The sequence below is a fragment of the Bacillus rossius genome, chromosome 3 (genome assembly GCF_032445375.1).
Source record: "Bacillus rossius redtenbacheri isolate Brsri chromosome 3, Brsri_v3, whole genome shotgun sequence".
NCBI classification, from domain to species: domain Eukaryota; kingdom Metazoa; phylum Arthropoda; class Insecta; order Phasmatodea; family Bacillidae; genus Bacillus; species Bacillus rossius.
The window spans coordinates 6,112,838-6,136,332 of NC_086332.1; the positions used below are offsets into that span (position 1 = coordinate 6,112,838).

At 44.6% G+C, this 23,495-nt stretch overlaps 1 protein-coding gene across 1 annotated transcript in view; it reads left to right on the forward strand.

Moving 5' to 3' along the window:
• LOC134531386 (uncharacterized) overlaps window positions 1-23,495 on the forward strand; it is a 485,737-nt gene that overhangs the window by 287,337 nt on the left and 174,905 nt on the right. Inside the window, exon 2 of the mRNA XM_063367088.1 lies at window positions 5,853-6,058. Coding sequence (XP_063223158.1) covers window positions 5,853-6,058 — 206 coding nt within the window. The remainder of the gene's footprint in view (window positions 1-5,852; window positions 6,059-23,495) is intronic.

The window sequence follows — 23,495 nt, forward strand, 5'->3', positions numbered from 1 at the left end:
GCAGGCGTGGAGGTGCTGAAGGGAGTGAGGATCCGGGTGCCAGAGGCCACAAATGAGGGAGTGCCGCGAGGTGTTGTTGCAGGCGTGGAGGTGCTGAAGGGAGTGAGGATCCGGGTGCCAGAGGCCACGCACGAGGGATTGACGCGAGGTGTTGTTGCAGGCGTGGAGGTGTTGAAGGGAGTGAGGATCCGGGTGCCGGAGGCCACGCATGAGGGAGTGACGCGAGGTGTTGTTGCAGGCGTGGAGGTGCTGAAGGGAGTGAGGATCCGGGTGTCGGAGGCCAGGCACGAGGGAGTGACGCCAGGTGTTGTCTGCAGGCGTGGAGGTGCTGAAGGGAGTGAGGATCCGGGTGCCAGAGGCCACGCACCAGGGCCCGGAGTGACGCGAGGTGTTGTCCGCAGGCGTGGAGGTGCTGAAGGGAGTGAGGATCCGGGTGCCGGAGGCCACGCCCGAGGGAGTGACGCGAGGTGTTTTCCGCAGGCGTGGAGGTGAAGAAGGGAGTGAGGATCCGGGTGCCAGAGGCCAGGCACGAGGGAGTGACGCGAGGTGTTGTTGCAGGCGTGGAGATGCTGAAGGGAGTGAGGATCCGGGTGCCGGAGGCCACGCACGAGGGAGTGACGCGAAATGTTGTCCGCAGGCGTGGAGGTGCTGAACGGAGTGAGGATCCGGGTGCCAGAGGCCACGCACCAGGGCCCGGAGTGACGCGAGGTGTTGTCCGCAGGCGTGGAGGTGCTGAAGGGAGTGAGGATCCTGGTGCCAGAGGCCACGCACGAGGGAGTGACGCGAGGTGTTGTCCGCAGGCGTGGAGGTGCTGAAGGGAGTGAGGATCCGGGTGCCAGAGGCCACGCACCTGGGCCCGGAGTGACGTGAGGTGTTGTCCGCAGGCTTGGAGGTTCTGAAGGGAGTGAGGATCCGGGTGCCAGAGGCCAGGCACGAGGGAGTGACGCGAGGTGTTGTTGCAGGCGTGGAGGTGCTGAAGAGAGTGAGGATCCGGGTGCCGGAGGCCAGGCACGAGGGAGTGACGCGAGGTGTTGTTGCAGGCGTGGAGGTGCTGAAGGGAGTGAGGATCCGGTTGCCGGAGGCCACGCACGAGGGAGTGACGCGAGGTGTTGTCCGCAGGCGTGGAGGTGCTGAAGGGAGTGAGGATCCGGGTGCCAGAGGCCACGCACCAGGGCCCGGAGTGACGCGAGGTGTTGTCCGCAGGCGTGGAGGTGCTGAAGAGAGTGAGGATCCGGGTGCCAGAGGCCAGGCACGAGGGAGTGACGCGAGGTGTTGTTGCAGGCGTGGAGGTGCTGAAGGGAGTGAGGATCTGGGTGCCAGAGGCCACGCACCAGGGCCCGGAGTGACGCGAGGTGTTGTCCGCAGGCGTGGAGGTGCTGAAGGGAGTGAGGATCCGGGTGCCAGAGGCCAGGCACGAGGGAGTGACGCGAGGTGTTGTTGCAGGCGTGGAGGTGCTGAAGGGTGTGAGGATCCGGGTGCCAGAGGCCACGCACCAGGGCCCGGAGTGACGCGAGGTGTTGTCCGCAGGCGTGGAGGTGCTGAAGGGAGTGAGGATCCGGGTGCCAAAGGCCAGGCACGAGGGAGTGACGCGAGGTGTTGTCCGCAGGCGTGGAGGTGCTGAAAGCAGTGAGGATCCGGGTGCCGGAGGCCACGCACGAGGGAGTGACGCAAGGTGTTGTCCGCAGGCGTGGAGGTGCTGAAGGGAGTGAGGATCCGGGTGCCAGAGGCCACGCACCAGGGCCCGGAGTGACGCGAGGTGTTGTCCGCAGGCGTGGAGGTGCTGAAGGGAGTGAGGATCCGGGTGCCAGAGGCCAGGCACGAGGGAGTGACGCGAGGTGTTGTTGCAGGCGTGGAGGTGCTGAAGAGAATGAAGATCCGGGTGCCGGAGGCCAGGCACGAGGGAGTGACGCGAGGTGTTGTTGCAGGCGTGGAGGTGCTGAAGGGAGTGAGGATCCGGGTGCCGGAGGCCACGCACGAGGGAGTGACGCGAGGTGTTGTCCGCAGGCGTGGAGGTGCTGAAGGGAGTGAGGATCCGGGTGCCAGAGGCCACGCACCAGGGCCCGGAGTGACGCGAGGTGTTGTCCGCAGGCGTGGAGGTGCTGAAGGGAGTGAGGATCCAGGTGCCAGAGGCCACGCACGAGGGAGTGACGAGAGGTGTTGTCCGCAGGCGTGGAGGTGCTGAAGGGAGTGAGGATCCGGGTGCCGGAGGCCACGCACGAGGGAGTGACGCGAGATGTTGTCCGCAAGCGTGGAGGTGCTGAAAGGAGTGAGGATCCGGGTGCCGGAGGCCAGGCACGAGGGAGTGACGCAATGTGTTGTTGCAGGCGTGGAGGTGCTGAAGGGAGTGAGGATCCGGGTGCCAGAGGCCACGCACGAGGGAGTGACGAGAGGTGTTGTTGCAGGCGTGGAGGTGCTGAAGGGAGTGAGGATCCGGGTGCCGAAGGCCACGCACGAGGGATTGACGCGAGATGTTGTCCGCAGGCGTGGAGGTGCTGAAAGGAGTGAGGATCCGGGTGCCGGAGGCCAGGCACGAGGGAGTGACGCGAGGTGTTGTTGCAGGCGTGGAGGTGCTGAAGGGAGTGAGGATCCGGGTGCCAGAGGCCACGCACGAGGGAGTAACGCGAGGTGTTGTTGCAGGCGTGGAGGTGCTGAAGGGAGTGAGGATCCGGGTGCCGGAGGCCACGCACGAGGGAGTGACGCGAGGTGTTGTTGCAGGCGTGGAGGTGCTGAAGGGAGTGAGGATCCGGTTGTCGGAGGCCAGGCACCAGGGAGTGACGCCAGGTGTTGTCCGCAGGCGTGGAGGTGCTGAAGATAGTGAGGATCCGGTTGCCGGAGGCCAGGCACGAGGGAGTGACGCGAGGTGTTGTTGTAGGCGTGGAGGTGCTGAAGGGAGTGAGGATCCGGGTGCCGTAGGCCACGCACGAGGGAGTGACGCGAGGTGTTGTCCGCAGGCGTGGAGGTGCTGAAGGGAGTGAGGATCCGGGTGCCAGAGGCCACGCACGAGGGAGTGACGAGAGGTTTTGTCCGAAGGTGTGGAGGTGCTGAAGGGAGTGAGGATCCGGGTGCCGGAGGCCACGCACGAGGGAGTGACGCGAGGTGTTGTTGCAGGCGTGGAGGTGTTGAAGGGAGTGAGGATCCGGGTGCCAGAGGCCACGCACGAGGGAGTGACGCGAGGTGTTGTTGCAGGCGTGGAGGTGCTGAAGGGAGTGAGGATCCGGGTGCCAGAGGACAGGCACGAGGGAGTGACGCGAGGTGTTGTTGCAGGCGTGGAGGTGCTGAAGAGAGTGAGGATCCGGGTGCCGGAGGCCAGGCACGAGGGAGTGACGCGAGGTGTTGTTGCAGGCGTGGAGGTGCTGAAGGGAGTGAGGATCCGGGTGCCGGAGGCCACGCACGAGGGAGTGACGCGAGGTGTTGTCCGCAGGCGTGGAGGTGCTGAAGGGATTGAGGATCCGGGTGCCAGAGGCCACGCACAAGGGCCCGGAGTGACGCGAGGTGTTGTCCGCAGGCGTGGAGATGCTGAAGGGAGTGAGGATCCAGGTGCCAGAGGCCACGCACGAGGGAGTGACGAGAGGTGTTGTCCGCAGGCGTGGAGGTGCTGAAGGGAGTGAGGATCCGGGTGCCGGAGGCCACGCACGAGGGAGTGACGCGAGGTGTTGTTGCAGGCGTGGAGGTGCTGAAGGGAGTGAGGATCCGGGTGCCGGAGGCCACGCACGAGGGAGTGACGCGAGATGTTGTCCGCAGGCGTGGAGGTGCTGAAAGGAGTGAGGATCCGGGTGCCGGAGGCCAGGCACGAGGGAGTGACGCGAGGTGTTGTTGCAGGCGTGGAGGTGCTGAAAGGAGTGAGGATCCGGGTGCCAGAGGCCACGCACGAGGGAGTGACGCTAGGTGTTGTTGCAGGCGTGTAGGTGCTGAAGGGAGTGAGGATCCGGGTGCCGGAGGCCACGCACGAGGGAGTGACGCGAGATGTTGTCCGCAGGCGTGGAGGTGCTGAAAGGAGTGAGGATCCGGGTGCCGGAGGCCAGGCACGAGGGAGTGACGCGAGGTGTTGTTGCAGGCGTGGAGGTGCTGAAGGGAGTGAGGATCCGGGTGCCAGAGGCCACGCACGAGGGAGTGACGCGAGGTGTTGTTGCAGGCGTGGAGGTGCTGAAGGGAGTGAGGATCCGGGTGCCGGAGGCCACGCACGAGGGAGTGACGCGAGATGTTGTCCGCAGGCGTGGAGGTGCTGAAAGGAGTGAGGATCCGGGTGCCGGAGGCCACGCACGAGGGAGTGACGCGAGGTGTTGTTGCAGGCGTGGAGGTTTTGAAGGGAGTGAGGATCCGGGTGCCAGAGGCCACGCAGGAGGGACTGACGCGAGGTGTTGTTGCAGGCGTGGAGGTGCTGAAGGGAGTGAGGATACGGGTGCCGGAGGCCACGCACGAGGGAGTGACGCGAGGTGTTGTTGCAGGCGTGGAGGTGCTGAAGGGAGTGAGGATCCGGGTGTCGGAGGCCAGGCACGACGGAGTGACGCCAGGTGTTGTCCGCAGGCGTGGAGGTGCTGAAGAGAGTAAGGATCCGGGTGCCGGAGGCCAGGCACGAGGGAGTGACGCGAGGTGTTGTTGCAGGCGTGGAGGTGCTAAAGGGAGTGAGGATCCGGGTGCCGGAGGCCAGGCACGAGGGAGTGACGCGAGGTGTTGTTGCAGGCGTGGAGGTGCTGAAGGGAGTGAGGATCCGGGTGCCATAGGCCACGCACGAGGGAGTGACGCGAGGTGTTGTCCGCAGGCGTGGAGGTGCTGAAGGGAGTGAGGATCCGGGTGCCAGAGGCCACGCAGGAGGGACTGACGCGAGGTGTTGTTGCAGGCGTGGAGGTGCTGAAGGGAGTGAGGATACGGGTGCCGGAGGCCACGCACGAGGGAGTGACGCGAGGTGTTGTTGCAGGCGTGGAGGTTCTGAAGGGAGTGAGGATCCGGGTGTCGGAGGCCAGGCACGACGGAGTGACGCCAGGTGTTGTCCGCAGGCGTGGAGGTGCTGAAGAGAGTGAGGATCCGGGTGCCGGAGGCCAGGCACGAGGGAGTGACGCGAGGTGTTGTTGCAGGCGTGGAGGTGCTGAAGGGAGTGAGGATCCGGGTGCCGGAGGCCAGGCACGAGGGAGTGACGCGAGGTGTTGTTGCAGGCGTGGAGGTGCTGAAGGGAGTGAGGATCCGGGTGCCATAGGCCACGCACGAGGGAGTGACGCGAGGTGTTGTCCGCAGGCGTGGAGGTGCTGAAGGGAGTGAGGATCCGGGTGCCAGAGGCCACGCACGAGGGAGTGACGCGAGGTGTTGTTGCAGGCTGGAGGTGCTGAAGGGAGTGAGGATCCGGGTGCCAGAGGCCACGCACGAGGGAGTGACGCGAGGTGTTGTCAGGCGTGGAGGTGCTGAAGGGAGTGAGGATCCGGGTGCCAGAGGCCACGCACGAGGGAGTGACGCGAGGTGTTGTTGTAGGCGTGGAGGTGCTGAAGGGAGTGAGGATCCGGGTGCCAGAGGCCACGCACGAGGGAGTGACGCGAGGTGTTGTTGCTGGCGTGGAGGTGCTGAAGGGAGTGAGGATCCGGGTGCCAGAGGCCACGCACGAGGGAGTGACGCGAGGTGTTGTTGTAGGCGTGGAGGTGCTGAAGGGAGTGAGGATCCGGGTGCCGGAGGCCAGGCACGAGGGAGTGACGCGAGGTGTTGTTGCAGGCGTGGAGGTGCTGAAGGGAGTGAGGATCCGGGTGCCGGAGGCCACGCACGAGGGAGTGACGCGAGGTGTTGTCCGCAGGCGTGGAGGTGCTGAAGGGAGTGAGGATCCGGGTGCCGGAGGCCACGCACGAGGGAGTGACGCGAGGTGTTGTCCGCAGGCGTGGAGGTGCTGAAGGGAGTGAGGATCCGGGTGCCGGAGGCCGTGCGGGCGGGAGACACGGCCAAGCTGGCCTGCGACTACGACCTGGAGGACTCGCCGCTCTACACCATCAAGTGGTACCGCAGCGACGAGGAGTTCTACCGCTACGTGCCCAAGGAGTCGCCGGCCACCAAGGTGTTCCCCAAGCCGGGCATCAACGTCGACGTGAGTTCCTCCTCCTATATGTTACAATGACGCATGCATGTTAGGAATTTAGAATTAGAGTGGGGTCTGGTTTTGAATATTTATAGCATATAAAATTACTCCCATCATTTAATAATTTCACATTTTATGATGTGTCAGAAATAACAATTAAAGAACGTTAACGTCATTAGTATTAAGATTTTTAATTTTGATGTACACTTGTTTGGAAGTAAAATAATTACTTGAAAGCAACTGCGTACAATATGGCAAACACAACACACAAATACACGCATCATATGTAGATCCAACTAAGACTAATGCACACAAATATATTATCCAACGATCAGAGACGAACAACAATTATTATCATAATTTTTAATGCATTATTTGTAGCAATACATACACTATATATAGTTTGTGCCAAATTTTGACCTGGTTGTACAACTAGTCTGGATCAGTAGGTTCGCCACTACATTAAATATCTTATACGATGTGCCAAAACCGTATGCAATTACTGTGTGTTTGCACTGGGAAACAAGTCATTGATGTTCGTCTCTGATCGTTTGCTAATATATTTGTGTGCATTAGTCTTAGTTGGATCTACATTTAATGCATGTATTTGTATGTTGTGTTTGCCATATTATACGCAGTTGCTTTCAAGTAATTATTATACTTCCAAATAAGTGTACATCAAAATTAAAAATCTTAATACTTTTGACGTTAACGCCCTTTAATTGTTATTACTGACACATCATAAGAGCGCGTAATCGTTGTAGCATCCCCAATGCAAGTTCGGTTTTTATGAACATATTCGTTGATCGTAAATACAAAAGTTTGTTATATCTATACTCTTTAGGTAAATTTTCATTTTTTTGTTATATTATTTTATTCTTGAAATTATCTGTAAACTTCAACTTAAAACTTACGTACATATTATTAAAAACATTTTCCCATGCTGAAAAGTACAAACGTGTTTGATAACACACATGATAAAGTAAATTTTCGTAGATTTTTTTGACGTGACAACGTCTAATAAATCGATGAACGCCGGCTGCACGCACGAAAAAGGATGACTCATTGTCCCGTTACGCTCATTGTACGCTTGCGCCGCATCTATCTCTCGTCCACTCGATTGGAACAACCATCGATTTGACTTTTTCGCGGCACATTAAACTTGAAACACTCCCATTCGTTTCCTACTTTTCCTATCATCGTCCTATCCTTAACAGAATAACACAGATTGGAAGAAGTTAAATAGCAAACACGTATAAAAGTTATAGTTAAAATAATCTGTTCGTTAAAGTAATAAACATATTTGAATTAATAAGTGCAAATAAAAGTAAAATTATCAATTAAATTGTAGCTTTCATTTCACTCCTTCTTTGTATCCATGCAAAATAGTGATAATTCAATAAAAACGATTCAATTTTATTCAAAAAAGTATTCAATCATTTCATCAATGTTTTGTTATGACGTTGTTACGTTAAACTATCATCCGTAAACCGACTTTACAGACGACAATTTTTTTTTTATCTTCGACTTGAGCTTGCAGAAGATTTATGAGCCGGCAAGTTTCTCAGGACCAATTCTTAAACGCCGAATTTCTTCCCTTCACGTCCAGCCGCTTCCCACACAGTCTAACAGCCGGATGTGCGCGGATCCCCGGCCAACACCGCCCACTCGGAGACTGTTCCAGGAAAACGTAAATTGTCGGATTTCCTGTTCCTGAAAGAATCTCAGCCCCCTTGCAACACATTCCTCTTTCTGTGTTTTACAGCGTTCCCTCTCCGCGTTCAGGTCTTTCTTTACATTCGGCGAGCAGCGCTCAGCGGTGGGTTTAAGAACTACCAGCCGGGTGACCATACATCACCCCTCGAGGCTCGCAGACGTCTGCTTCCCCCGGGGGCAAGTTCCCCGCACGGCCGCCTCGGCGCTGCTGTCGCTGGCCTGGGCCAACAGCTGGGTCCCTCGCTCGGGAACTAGCGGGCACAACTTCCCGGCTCCCAGGGGGCCGGGGGCGAAGACCTGCGAGAGTCAACTAACACCCGGGGCTCACAACTTACCTCATCGCCTCTGCACTAGGACGGGCCTCCGTAGCTCCCTATGAGGGCCAGACACTACTCACTGCATCTCTCATTACATAACTTGCAAATATTTTTGCCTCGCTTACACTTTGTTCAACAAACTCTCTCTCTCTTACTTTATATAACTAAATATTAACTAAAGTAATTTTCCTGTCAATTTATTTTACATTATGTTAATATAAGTCCTCAGAATATTCTCTATACTATTTTGTTTTATTGTTCTTTGACAGTATTTTTCTATTTTAATTTTTCGTATTATTGTCATGAGATGTACGGTGTCTTAGCGTTTAATTGTGAGATTTTATTAGTTTGTCGTTTTATCTCCGTTTATTTTGCTTGGATTCCTTTCGTATTTCGATTGTCTTCAAGCTTAAAATTATTAAATAAATGTGAAAACAATATAAAAAAGAGTTTAACTGAAAATATGTATCTCGTTACATTTTTCTTCGTGTATTATATTCTGAATTACTTGCCTTAGAAAATAACCAAGCATTAACGAATTTTTTGGTTTGGTAAATATTTCAAATCTTGAGAGTAGTCACTTTCACGTTCAAATTTATTTCAATGTCGTAAAGAAAAGTTAAAATTCAAAATAAATGAAGATCTTCAATGATGTAAGAATGTACATTTACCGCACAATATATTTGTTTTTTATATTTACTTCTCTTGACCAATAAATTGTAATAAACAGAATCTCTGATTAAACAACTTAATTTTTTGAATAGTTTTTACGAAGAGCTTCAAAACTGTTTTTTTTTTTTAATCAGTTGGTTTTAATTTATCTTATAATGTCTTTCGGTATGTATTGTTTAGCCTATTTTAAAACTTCATAATGAAGCGTTAGGATTGCCGCTTCGTTCAAGCACCGCGCGTCTGCGCGGGCGGCGGCTCATCGTCCCCTCCTTCCTTCCCCCTCCTAGTGTGTGCCTGCTTGCTTCTCCCCTCCTTCCTTCCCCCTCCTAGTGTGTGCCTGCTTGCTTCTCCCCTCCTTCCTTCCCCCTCCTAGTGTGTGCCTGCTTGCTTCTCGCCTCCCCTCCTCCGTTCGGCGCATGCGCACTGCGCGGCACATATGTTATAAAAACAGGAGTTTTCGAATTATTCGGTCTTGTTCAGCTTGTATCTACTAGCTCGTCTGATCTCGTTTTAGTCTCTTTCGAGAGCTCGAGTAGTTGTTAGCCAGCATGTAGTCAGTCAGTCAGACTTTAACTTTGTACGACGTGCGCGACCTCGGGGCAAAGAAAATGTAAGTTGGAGTGAGGCGGTGGCCCTTGCCATAATGTAAATGTTTGTTAAATTTTGTGTATTTTGTCTAAATTCCCTTTCGATCGCCACCTGGAAAATTTACGTTTGGTTTTCATGTAACTTAATTTAATTTAACTTCACTTCACTTTGTTGATAACTGTTCTCCCCTGAGCCGTCGACGTACGTAAACCGTAACGTAAATAACTCATTTTAAGAAAATGTAACTTGCTTTTGTAACGCACGTAATGCGCATAATGTAGTGGGTTTTCCCTCTGTATTGACAATGTTATAATTTAGCAGTTTCAATGCGTCTTCATTCTGACGCCCCTTTTTATGGCCCTTAATGGGACCGCGCATGTTTTGTACCACGTTGCGCCGGCGTAAACTATCACCTTTTTTGTAGCCTTGATAATGGCTCGTTCACTTTTGCTGTGTGTGATAAGCACTTTAACAAACCATTTTGGTTTGTTTGTTACGTAAACTCTCACCTTTTTTGTGGCCTTGATAATGGCTCGTTCACTTTTGCTGTATGTGTTAAGCACTTTAAAAAACCATATTGGTTTTTTTTTGTTACGTAAATAATCACCTTGTTATTTATTTTTGTTTGGATTAAAACTTTATTACTGTTTAATGTTGTTGTAGTGTTACAAATACCCCTTCTCAATCCTTGCCATGCTATGGCGTTCCACGCCGTCCTTATGCCTGTAGGCATTACAATATATTTTCTCTATGAGATTCGTAATTGAATAAAGGGAAGCCTAAGATGTACATCGTGTTCTGTCCCTGCCCGAACACGCCCGAATATTCACCTTCGGCCAACCTCGGGTTTATTTAGATATATTAATATTTCTCTGTTTATTTTAATGTAGCTGTACTAACCTAACTAACCGTCCGTAGCGTTTTAAAGTGTTTTAATGTAGCTAACCTAACCGACCACGTTTAATATTTGAATTCATTTTTCCTGCGCAAAAATAAAACAAATCCCGAGGTTGGCCGAAGGTGAATATTCGGGCGTGTTCAGGCAGGGACAGAACTTGATGTACATCTTAGGCTTCTCTTGAATAAACAGAGGTTCGAACTGGAGTGAAACCGCGCGGCAAGTTTGTCCTGCCAGCAGCGATGGCGGCCGGAGCACCCTCGTATATCCCGCCCCCTCCCCGCCCCTGGCCCTGAGGCAGCCCGGTGCGAGGTTATCAGAGTCTGCGCCCGGCTATTGGCTCGCGCTCCCAGCGATATCCGACCTGCAGGCGAGGGTGATGCTTGCTCCTGGCGCGCCTAGGCGCAGCCTGGATATCGTCCACCTCCGGACAAGTTTCTCTTTCCCGCGAGGTTACAACTGACTTGATGTAAGCTTTCGTATATACGCCATTGCTAAGCACATGCATGTCTGTAGAAGAAAACTACAAAAAACACAAAATACAAAAACACAAATTAAGCAAAAAATTGCTGTTGTCAACAGGATATAAACACCACATAATATTCCATAACAGGAATATGGTCAACAAACAAAGAAAATACAAAGAAAATTGGACTAACATAACGAAAAACCCCCACAAATGATGACAGCACAAAAATATTGAACTCAAAAAAATTCAGCACAACAGTTGAAACGAAACAAAAACATGACAAAACGAAAAGACGAAACAAACACAATAGTATTCCAAAAACAGAAGAGAACGAAAGACAACTATCTCCAACATCAGAATTATTTTGTGAAACGTGCATGTGTTTGTACGTTTCGCAAATCGATGCTTCCAAAACTAGCGGTAAAACGGAGTAAAACAAAATTTTACAACAGGTTGTCATGATGGATCCAAAATTGTAGGTTGTTACTTACATTTTTACCACAAGTTTAGAATCTGCAAATATATGTATGCATATATATATATTTAATATAACTTGTTGTATACCATACACTTTATTTTTGCTGACGGTTCGAGAGAAAAGCAATCTTAAAAAATGTATATAATTTATATATTTATATTGCGAATCTGTGACATTAAAAAAAAATTAAGAAATATTTATCCAAAAATACTAAACTATAATCCTAGCAAGTTTAATTAATTTTGCTAATAACTTTGACAGTTGTGTTTCAAGAAACAAGTAAAATATTATAAATATGTATGTATACTTGATGTATCTAACTAAAATACACGTCACAGCTGTAGGTTACATTTGCAGGCCATTCAGAAATGGCAGACATATCGATGTATACGGCCATGTATTTTTCGTAAAAAAAAATTCTTACCGCTCTTTAGACTGCAATAAGGTCCGCCGAACCAGTAGTTTCTTAATAATAATAATAATTTATTTCCCATTTTTTTACACTTTGTTAACAATATTCACTTAATTAACCAGGAAATTTAGCACTCACGAAAGCAAGCTTGTATGTGAGTGCATCTAGTCACTTCAAATTACATGCGGTATTTTGACGATTGTAAACATTTGTAAATGTATAATAACTGAGAAATAAATATATAAAATATAACCTAAGAAACTTTACATTAGTTATATAAAGATGAAAGTTAAAAAGAGCAATATATTAAAATTCTATATTATGTATAACAAATAACGTAAAAATTATAACATTGTAACATGAATAAATGAATATATAATTAATTAAATAAAAATTAGTATTTAAGTAAAGTACAGGTACAAAGTTATATCAATATATAAAACTTACTTAAATACTAAAGTGATCTCTTCATCAGTTAAATTATGTAGCCAAATATTAACATATTTTCTTCATTTGAAAATAATTTTCAGTTTTTAGTTTTGCAGGAAGAATATCAATTTTTGGAAGCAAAAATTCTTAAGTTCTCTGAGCTAATTGTTTTATGAAATTGAGGGATTTGTAATTTTATATTCTGTCTATGCCGTGTAGGATAGTTATGATCTATATAATTTAACTGAATATCCCTTTGATACATATTAATTATTGCAGCTCTAATAAACAATCTTTTAATATCAAATACATTTAATAGTTTCTTCCTCGTGACTGGCGACCGTCTGCAAGGGAAGCGTTGCCTTATTTGGCCCAGCCATTCAGGACGCGGTTGCTCCTGCGCTGAATGGCTGTGATTCGTGTGCCAGCAGTAAACACGTTCCTGAAAGAAAACTCAACCAATCACGGAAACACCGAGCATGCCACAGTGCTGTAACTCTCAGCCAGACTGGAAATATTTTCGCGGAAAATACATGCCCCCATCAATGAACATAGTTCCAAAAATATTTCTGTTTATCGCTAGAGCCAGTACCGTGTACAGGAAGATACGCTAAATATATATTATGTGGAACGTAATATCTGTAGTATACACGACTAATCTTTAGAGACTGGAAAAATTCGCGCTTTCGATGACCTCTAGGATAGACTCCACAACCCTCTACATACTCAGGAAAATGCCACTTGCTCATTGGCTATTGACTCGTGACACTTCTCAATTGGGACGCTTGCGATTCGATACTTTTTTGGTTGAAGGTTTCCCATTGGCTAAAAGTCCTTCAGATAAACTGTAAGCCAATCACAGAAGCAATATAAATGTACAGTTGTTTGGATTCTAGCATATCGTGAAATGAATACGCGAATTTTTCCGGTCTCTACTAATCATATATGAAGGCAGGCGAACGACACAGATCATCTGCCGGCAAATACTTTCCTGATGATGGCGAATGCAATGTCAACCGAAACGCCTAAGAAAAACATACTAACGTAATACGGCAACAAAAAAAAATTAAAAGTGTACGAACAAGGTATTTCAAGGTCTTCGCTCAAAATATTTTTGAGCATAAAAGGAAACTCTTATTTTTAGACAACCCAGTTCTTCGGAACTCTCTCTCTCAAAATGTACTCTCCTGTTTTATTATTGTTATTATTCTCTCGGCGCACTCCATCCGCAGGCAAAAAAATGGAGAGAGGAAAAGAAGATACGGTCTATCTGAATCCGTGTCTGGTTCCCTGGAGCGAGTGTGTGGAGAGAGAGAGAGAGAGAGAGAGAGAGAGAGAGAGAGGAAAAAACCCTCGGAGGAAGATAAAGGGGCGCATGATTGCGAAGGGCGCACAAAGGTGGAAGTATGGGGCGGCGGCGGAAGGGAACAGCTGAAGAAGGGGAAAAGCATAAAAGATTAATATGAAATCAGCAATTCTACCGATTTCGGATGCGTGTGAGGGAAAAAAAAAAATCTTGTTCCCGCGCTCTCGGGACGTGATATTCGCTGGCTTCGCGCTGACGCAGCTCCCAGGAAGAAAGGAACCGGATAAAAAGGGCGCGGGCGAAGGTTAGCCCTGCAATAATGTGGGTCGGAGTTCGGCAATAATCAACACTCCAAGCGGAAAAGGCCCTTTTCCCCTGGGGCTCTTTACAGTTCGGTTGCAGTGGCCTTGCGAATCGCCTCGGTCGGCCGCATGCCTCGTTCCGGCCGGCGTGAATGTAGACCCAGCACGTGACTGAAGAATTTTTTAAAAATTTTTTTTAACCCTCGAAACCGCGTGAGGGCGAATTCCTCATCGGCGTCGTTTCCGATAACCACAGCGGCCAGCGCGATGGATTTGGATCCCGTGGTATTTATTCCCACGTTATTCTGTTTGCGTTTGGCCCTTGCGATCCTTTCACGGATGTATTCACCAGCTTTGCAGTTTCTTAGACCAGTTTCTTTTGTCACGAAGGACGCGCAACAATATGGCTAGGGAATGTTTGGGAAGAGGTGTGGTTCGAAGTTCACAATTATTTCATTTTGTCTTTGTCTTATTGTCTATACGTAGTCGTGTGACTTTAAACCTTACCTTAATCCTTTATTTACAGTTGGTTACTGTTAGACACTTGTTTCCCGTACGTCACACCGAGAAATGAACGTATAAAAACAATTATTATACGTTGTAATGTATATTTGAATTTTTATACAACAAATTTGTGATGAGATAGTTGAAACGTGATGATTTATGCCAGTACGGACGTACGGCAAGATTACTTATTTACAATGAAACTAATAATTTGAATATTTTGGATGGAAATTATGTGTAGATTTTCAGATGAAAACTGTTTTCATAAAATAAATGACTATTGTAACATTTTGTTTGTACAGGGCCATTCTTAAGTCCAATGAAGAATTTTGCACCATGCCTCTGTTAAATTTGACACACCCAAATTATTATTTTTTTTTTTGCCAAGCAGCAGGTCCCAAACATATGGCACGGGCTAGAGGGGTTGATTTGGGAAACTTTACCCGTTCATTTAAGAGGCATATCAAGTAATTTCGACTGTTTTTCCCTGACAATGGTATGGGTTTGTGTGTCCCTGAAGGGGTCAGGCTGAATGAAAAGAAGCTGCTGACTCATGGCCAAATTAAATCTGTAGGACTCTTTCTACAAATTTCAGAAAATTCAGTTACATCTTTGACAGCTTGGCCTGCAAAGCCAGTAACAATCTTCGCCTGATTTTTCCTGACTGAAAATAATAAGTGTGACTTTTAAAGAAACATTCGGCTACAGGAATAAACTGTAACAGAAAATGAAGTAGCTTGGCTTCTGGGTTGTAGCCGCGTCCTTGACGAATAATTCACCAACGTTTCGGTCGACATTGAAGTCGCCATCATCAGTAGCCTGATGATGGCGACTGCAAAGTCAACCGATACATCGGTGAATCGTAGCCTGATGATGGCGACTGCAATGTCGACCGAAACGTCGGTGAATTATTCGCCAAGGACGCGGCTACAACCCAGGAGCCAAACTACTTCAGACAATGGCCGTGAAAGCCTGCGAACATTATGTAACAGAAAATGTTGGCCCTCCACTTTCATTGACAATACGCTGTTGTGAAACATACCATAATTTTCAACACCTCCATGTCTCCATTCTCCATTTAATTGTTTTTGAAGTTATACTTCTAATGCGACTTCCAACAAGGTTGCGTTAAACGTTTAACGCTACCATGGAGGGGGTATGAAAGCACTGTCTGTTTGTACGCGGTGTTATACAAAACTACTAAACGAATTTTAATGGGGTTTTCAAGTTAACTTGAGCGTAGCAGAGAAATAAATATAAGCTTTATTTCATTAAAATCGGCTCAAGGAAAGAAAAGAAATCTTAATTTTATGATATACAATATAATAATTATAAGAAGCCATTAAGTTTTGCTATTGTAAGGAACTAAGTAGAGAGTAAGAAAAAAAATAAAGATCCTGACAGTTTGTAGTGTCGCCATATTTGTTTCAATTTTCAATACCCTTTTTGTATATTACAATATAAATTACAGAAAAAAATCATGTTTCATAGACACATAAATAGTGAGTGTGTGTCATTTCTCTATGTCCAAGAGGTCTCGCCGCGTCAATTTTCTCCTTGGGGCGAACCCGTCCGCTTAGTTAAATAAACAGATTTTAGCGTTGAATGATTTCATAATTTATTTCAGGAATATATGCTGTCATAAAAAAGTTAGTTTTATAGATATTCAATAGGCCTCTCTCTCTATCTATCTATCTATCTATCTATCTATCTCTCTGAAAATCAATCTATGAATCGTTACAAATTTATTTCCTTTATTTGTTTTAGTTTGATTTGATACAATATGATTTCACTAAAAATCAATTTCTACCCCTTCCTATTTTCATTTCCACATTACGAAGTTTCACTTCTTCCGCGTGGAGGGACTCCACGCGCTATTTTTGCATGCAATTAAAAAAAAATTTAATGATGCCAAATAAGTATAACTTCTCACGCGCGTACCTAAGTACACACACGCATTTTTTTTTCTATTAATCGCACTGACGTGTCCTCGGTGGCTGTGCTTGCTAACGAACCGCGCTCATGTAGGAGGGTCGTGGGTTTCATCCCAGAGTCCCGGAATGGCTCATATCTATGAGCAATCAGTCGGTTCCCAATCACCTTGAAGTTGCGAAAGCTTAAGCTACTGCTATTTTTCCCGTGAAATGTTAAACACTTTCGAACTAAACCACCCTACTGTAATTTCTGTATTAAAATTTATTTGGTCCGAGTTTAGTAAATGCACATCATATGCCCACGAACATAAAATATCCCTCAGGCATGATTTTCAATATTGTTTCATTAATACTACTGCCAGCTTGGGTTAAATTCACTTTATTACAAACAATACTTTAGAAATTACATTTTTTTGGATTGGTGTGACGTATAAAACTTGCCAGAGAATGTTTAATATTGAATTTCGGGTGTGTGTATTTTTTTTCGCATCAGACGTTTTTAGGAATTTGGCTTTAAGCCTTATTGGTCCCTTGTGCACAGCTGGTAAAGCTACAAATCCGATTCAAACGCCAATAAAAAGGCATTCACGCTTGTATGTGTACTCTCGATTACATTTTTACAAAGTTAAAACAATTAACACCAAGCCCAACATATGAAACTAAATATCCGTTAATTATTTCAAACTTTTAATTACTCGTATTGGTGTGTCGATAATAATTGAAATCGATACGCATTGAAATCTCACATTAAAAAATAAAGGAAAACAAATGATAGCGTAGGAGCTGTTTCAATAACGAAACAGAGTATCAAGTTGTTTATACGCTTGTGGGAAAAGCAGCATGCAGGTGAGGTGACATTCAGTGAAGCGCGGAATCATAAAATAACTCCACTGTGGAATTCACTCAGAGTAAGTTAACTTTCGTGCATTAAGAGGTGCGAAGAGCCTAAATAAATAGTCCGTTAAATTAAAATAAAAAAAGTGTGTGTGCCAGTTCCATTACAACTTGTAATAGTATCGGTTGTGTTAAAATGCCTAAAAATGGGCGTTTTCGTAGTGGTAATGAGTAGAGACCGGAAAAATTCGCGAATTCATTTAGCGACAGGCTAAAATACAAATAGTTATACCTCAGTGATGTCTCTGCTATTGGCTCACAACTCACCTGGATGACTCTGGGCCAATGAGAAACACCCAACCAAAGATTAATACGAATCACAGGCTGCTACGTTGGGGCGTCTCACAAGACAGCAGCCAATGAGTGGGTGGCATTTGACCGAGCGTACGTAGAACTATGGAGTTCATCCTAAAAGTCATTGAATCTGCGAATTTTTCCGGTCCCTAGTAATGAGTTAAGAAAATTAAGATATTACAACACTTAACACTAAAGGTGTGTGGAAGGAACCTTTGAAGCATGTTGCAGGAAAGCAGCTTGTATTATTACCACCTGTAGTGCCATAGCTTGACGCAGCCTGACAGACTGCCCACCTGTTGGGAGACTGTCACGTAGAGGCGGCGAGGTACTGAATGTGCGCTCTGCAGTCGCCCTTATCGCTACCGGCTCCAGTCCTCGCAAGAGACAAGCATGCCTGGCTGAGCGGGCCACGCACGCCTTACTCTCCTCGTTAAGCGCATTTGTTGGACTGGTCCAGACTCGAACCAAACACGTATGCTGGCAAGAACGAGGAATTTAACCATGCGATTTACGTAAATAATTTTTGACGTGACAACGTCTAATAAATCGTTGAACGCCGGTTGCACGCACGAAAAACTGTCCCGTTACGCACATTGTTCCGTTACGCTGTGTCCCGTTACGCTCATTGTACGCTTGCGCCGCATCTCTCTCCCTTCCACTCGATTGGCCTATGCGTTCGAGGAGAAGAAAGACAGCGGTAGCACACAACTTACATCTACACGTGAACTGTTTCGTTGACTGTTTATAAAGTGAAGTGAAAAGTTAATGTGGTTTTCATTGCTTATTACAACAACAATTTCGGTAATAAAGGTTAATTATTCTTGCATTTTAAATATCTGATTACTAGTATAATTTAAGTATTTATTATTTTATTATTAAAATAAAAATGATTCAATTTTATTCATAAAAGTATGCAATCATTTCATTAATGTTTTTTTATGACGTTATCACGTTAAACTATCGTCCGTAAACCGACTTTACAGACAACCAATTTTTTTTAACATCACGTTTTGAAATGTTTGGCAACTTTTTGAGCTATTTTAATGAGTTTAAATGTGACAGAAGTCCTACTTACGTTCTTAAGTTCATATTTTTTTTTGTATAAAAAGTTTAATTTTTTTGTCTGGACATCTGCCGTAATTCAACCAAAAGCAATTCGTGAAGACCCATGAATACGTGTTAGCGTTTCCGTACGCTCGTTCAAGCCGTAAAATAAATTGATTATCGTTGCTGCACACAGAAATCACGTGGACGTTAATAAAAAAATTGGTTCGAGTAACAGCATCGTTAGTAGCTTAGCAGAAGTGTTTACTCAGGCATGTAAAGAGAGGAACTGAAAGCACTTTTTATCGCTATCCAGTGAGCCGTCAGTAGTTCTACAGATGCTCTTTGGAGCACTGTAGACCGCTCCCAAAATGTTAAGGTGTGTCAAATTTAACTTAGGTATAATGCAAAATATATCATTGGACTGGAAATGGTCCCTGTGCAATGACATTTTACAATATTCATTTATTGCACGAAAGTAATTTTCGTCACAAAATCTCCACTTATTTTCCATCTAACAAAATCATATTATTAGTTCCATTCTATGTAAGTAATCTTACCATATGTCCATACTGTTTCAATTATCTCAAAACAAAATTTTAAAAATAAAAAATGAAATATACATAGGTCCTAACTAAGTTAAAGAATTGTTATGACACATTCAATTTTTGGGGTTACGTACGGACAAAAAGTGTCAACGAGTAACCAATTCTAAATAAAGTGTTAAGGTAGGGTTAAAAGTCACACGACTGCGTAGAGACAATAATACCTCCAAAATAAAATTAGGAAAGACGCGTACAACTAATTTGTATGTGTGGATTCTTACGTCACGTGGTTAGGCATACTTTCAGGTGGAACGTACGATATTATAGCGGGCAATGAACCACTCTGGTGCTCATGAATGAATCATGTCATGAATGAGTAATTCCAAGTATTTGAATCGAACTCACGACCCTGGCCAAGCGAGCGCGACGCCTTAGCGATCACGGTCACCAAAGATTCATACATAAAAAATAAAAAAGAATAATCGAAAGACAAAAGCAAACGAAGTTTCTTCCTAAATGAGTGAAATCTCTGTCACTGAGCGGCTCCATTATCTCGAACAACCGGATGGCAGGCGATGTTATCTCCAGAAATCGCAAGAAAGTCCTAAAAACCTATTTGTTCGCTGAAGTCAGCGTTTTGCACGGCGAGGAATAAAGGAGGTGGAACACAACGGGAATGAAAATAATAAAGAAAACTTTCTAATGGAAAAGAGGAAAATGTTTTTTTTTAGGGCATGGTTAAAGTTGCTATGCGATAATGATCTTAACTAGTTCAAGCGTCGCCAAATCAGAAGTTCAGCAGCTCCTCGCATTGTGGACCGGCTGACGGGTGGAAGAAGGGGTGGGGTGGTGAACTTCCCGAAGCGGAGAGATAAGGCGAATGAAATCTTCTTCCAGTTAAACGCGGCCCTACACGGAATAATTCTCCTGGAGCACAGTTGAGCTGTATATTTTTTGAAATTATACTTCTTTGGGTGTGTTATGGATAGAGACCGGAAAAATTTGCGGATACATTTCACGATATGCTAGAATCCAAACAACTGTACATTTATATTGCTTCTGTGATTGGATTACAGTTTATCTGAAGGACTTTTAGCCAATGGGAAATCTTCAACCAAAAAAAGTGTCGAATCGCAAGCGTCCCAGTTGACAAGTGTCACGAGTCAATAGCCAAAGAGCAAGTGGCATTTGCCTGAGTATGTAGAGGGTTGTGGAGTCTATCCTAGAGGTCATCGAAAGCGCGAATTTTTCCAGTCTATAGTTATGTAAAAAATGAGTAGAGTTAATATTTACGATGCACAAGCAACGAAATTTTCGCAGGGAGATGGCGGACCCACGTGTATGAACATAAACATATATAGACACTTTCGTAAAAATTAGGAACATACCTAACGTATTGGTAAACAAAATGAAACTTTATGAAAGTGCAACTACCGTGGAATATATTTGGTAAAATAAAAAAATTGGTTGTCTGTAAAGTCGGTTTACGGACGATAGTTTAACGTGACAACGTCATTACAAAACATTTATGAAATGATTGCATAGTTTTATGAATAAAATTTAATCATTTTTATTGAGTTATCACTATTTTGTATGGATACAAAGAAGGAGTGAAATGAAATCTACAATTTAATTGATAAATATACTTTTATTTGCACTCATTAATTCAAATATGTTTATTACTTTAACGAACAGATTATATTTACTATAACCGTTATACATGTTTGCTTTTTAACTTCTTCCAATCTGTGTTATTCTGTTACGAATAGGACGATGATAGGAAAAATAGGAAACGAATGGGAGTGTTTCATGTTCAATGTGCCTCGAAAAAGTCAAATCGATGGTTGTTCTAATCGAGTGGAAGAGAGATAGATGCGGCGCAAGCGTACAATGAACGTAACGGGACACAGCGTAACGGGAAAATGTGCGTAACGGGACAATGATTAATCCTTTTTCGTGCGTGCAGCTGGCGCTCATCGATTTATTAGACATTGTCACGTCAAAAATCATAGTGAACAGTATTTTCAAGTTTTAAATACCCTAAGGATAATAGTATTACAAGAATATTCCTATTTATGCTTACGCTCATCACTGACTTAACGATTGCGTAACGCTGTATGCTATTTTTTTATTGCTCTTTGCTAACCTGTACCTCCTGACATTGCTGCCGAGTCCGTGGCGCAAAGATAATATTGTGACTAAATCTTGGGTAAGCCATTTTCATGCACATTTAATATAGGTGATCTTAAATGTGGGATTCTGTGTGTTAGTTTATTTTTATCCCTACTAATTTTATAAATGTGAATGTAAGTTTGTTTGTTACGCTTTCACGCGAAAATTACTTAACCGATCATCCTGAAACTTTGTACACATTTTCTTGGATGTATTAGAAGTAAAATAGGATACTTTTTATTGAAAAAATTATATTTTTTTACGAAAGATTAAAAAAATGTTAAAATCTCAAAATCTAGCTACTTTAACGCCATCTAGCATTCCAGTTATGAAGTTCCAACCCTGAGTACTGTAATACCGTTGTACTGTATTATCGACAGTCAAAATTCAAAATTATTTATTTTTGTTACAGAGAAATATATTTTATTGATTAATTTATATTGTAATTATCTCTGATACTTTTTTAATAGCTTCAATGCGAGGGAAGCCGCGGGTAAAAGCTAGTAATTCTATATGTAAATGATAGGGATAGGAAAAATTCGCGGGTTCATTTCGCGACAGGCTAAAATACAAATAGTTACACCTCAGTGCTGCCTCTGCTATTGGCTCACAACTCACCTGGATGACTCTGGGCCAATTAGAAACGCCCGAACAAAGCTTTATCGAATCACAGGCTGCTACGTTGGGACGTCTCACAAGACGGCAGCCAATGGGTGGGTGGCATTTGACCGAGTGTACGTAGAACTATGGAGTTCATCCTGCAGGTCATTGAAGCCGCGAATTTTTCCTATCCCTAGTAAATGATGATGTGTTTGACCATTATCTTTCCATAAACATGACCATTATATTTCCATATATGTGCCCATTATCTTCCCTTATGTCGTTATGTGTTTGAAAGAAATATAATAAGGTCGATGAACGGTATTTCTTTTTTTTGTTATAATGACCTTTATATGTTATGAAATATTAAATATATTTTTTTATTGTTCAATATATCGTCACACTACCAACTTTATGTGACTTTGTCACGTTAAAGAGTTGCAACTCAAGTGAAAATTTATATTGAATTAATCAATAGCATGGAAATTTATTGAAACACCAGAGACAATTAATGCGTTTGCAATATTGTTACGATCTATGTGGGAAGAACTGGTTTCGTAAAGGAGAGCCCTATTAAGTTTTACAATAAGGTTTTATTACAGTTCTATTAATTACTAATATTTACATTACTAATAAATAATTGTACTTGAAACTATACGATCACCAATCACTGGCACTTAAACATGTTTATTCACGTCACTCATTGTATGTCAATTTCTACAGTTGGAAATCCCTCAACAGTGGTTCACCCATTACCTCGTGCTTGTCCGCATACACTGTCTCGCGCCACACTCTCATAGCGCTTTCTATTAGCAGGTTCGTGAACTATGCCACCGGTCCATCTCACCCGGTGGTCCATCTCTCCTGGATTTATCCTATATATCACTATATCTCTGTATATCTTTTATTTTAAAATAAATTGTGTCATGCGTGCGCACTTATACAACAAAAACAGACGAAGTGCCGCTATATAAAATGAAATAAACACATTTTTTGACACGATTCATGTTCCAACTATTGAAAAATAGTTATACAGTCTCAGTAACCTTCATGGACATGCGCATAACAAATCACCAAAATTTCATCGCAATCGGATGAATGGTATAGGAACGCATACGGCACAAACAAACAAAAATTAAAGATATGACAAACGCATCAAACGATGGTGCGTTTAAAATTCAAGGCAACTCTATCTATTGACGATGTTAAGAACAAACTGTTATTAGCGCCTTTATTTTGCTAGCCGCTGCGAGCTCCACTAAGCGGACTGGTTTCACCAAGGAGAAAAATATTAATTTGCCAGACCTTACAATGTGTATGATCGTGTGTCAGACATAGAGAAATGACACTCACTCACTATTTGTATGTCTATGACCTATGATTTTTCTGTTATAAAATTAAATTATCACTTAACACTCCCTTAGGGACGGAATTTCATATTATTATGGGGTCTATGTGTTAATACAGGTTATAAGCTAGCTGTAGGCCAAATTTCATTCAAATCCATTCAGTAGTTTTTACGTGAAAGAGTAAGAAACATCCATCCATCCATACTTACAAACTTGCGCTTTTATAATATTAGTAGGATACATCAAGAAGTAATTTATTGAATCAGGATAATTTTGGAAATAATAAAACATATATTTTAATGTTGAACTATTCGAACATTGCTGAAAATGCATCATATAGGACTAAAATTTACATTTCATATGTGTGAAGATTTTAATGTTAGTATTCAAAACAGTTTAAGTTGTTTCCCGTAAAAGATGTTATTTGAGGTTGGCAAAAAGTTTTTAACACATATTCCATTCGCTTTCATATTTTACAGATCTTTATTTTTATTTCATGCTAAAACGACTCAGTAATAAT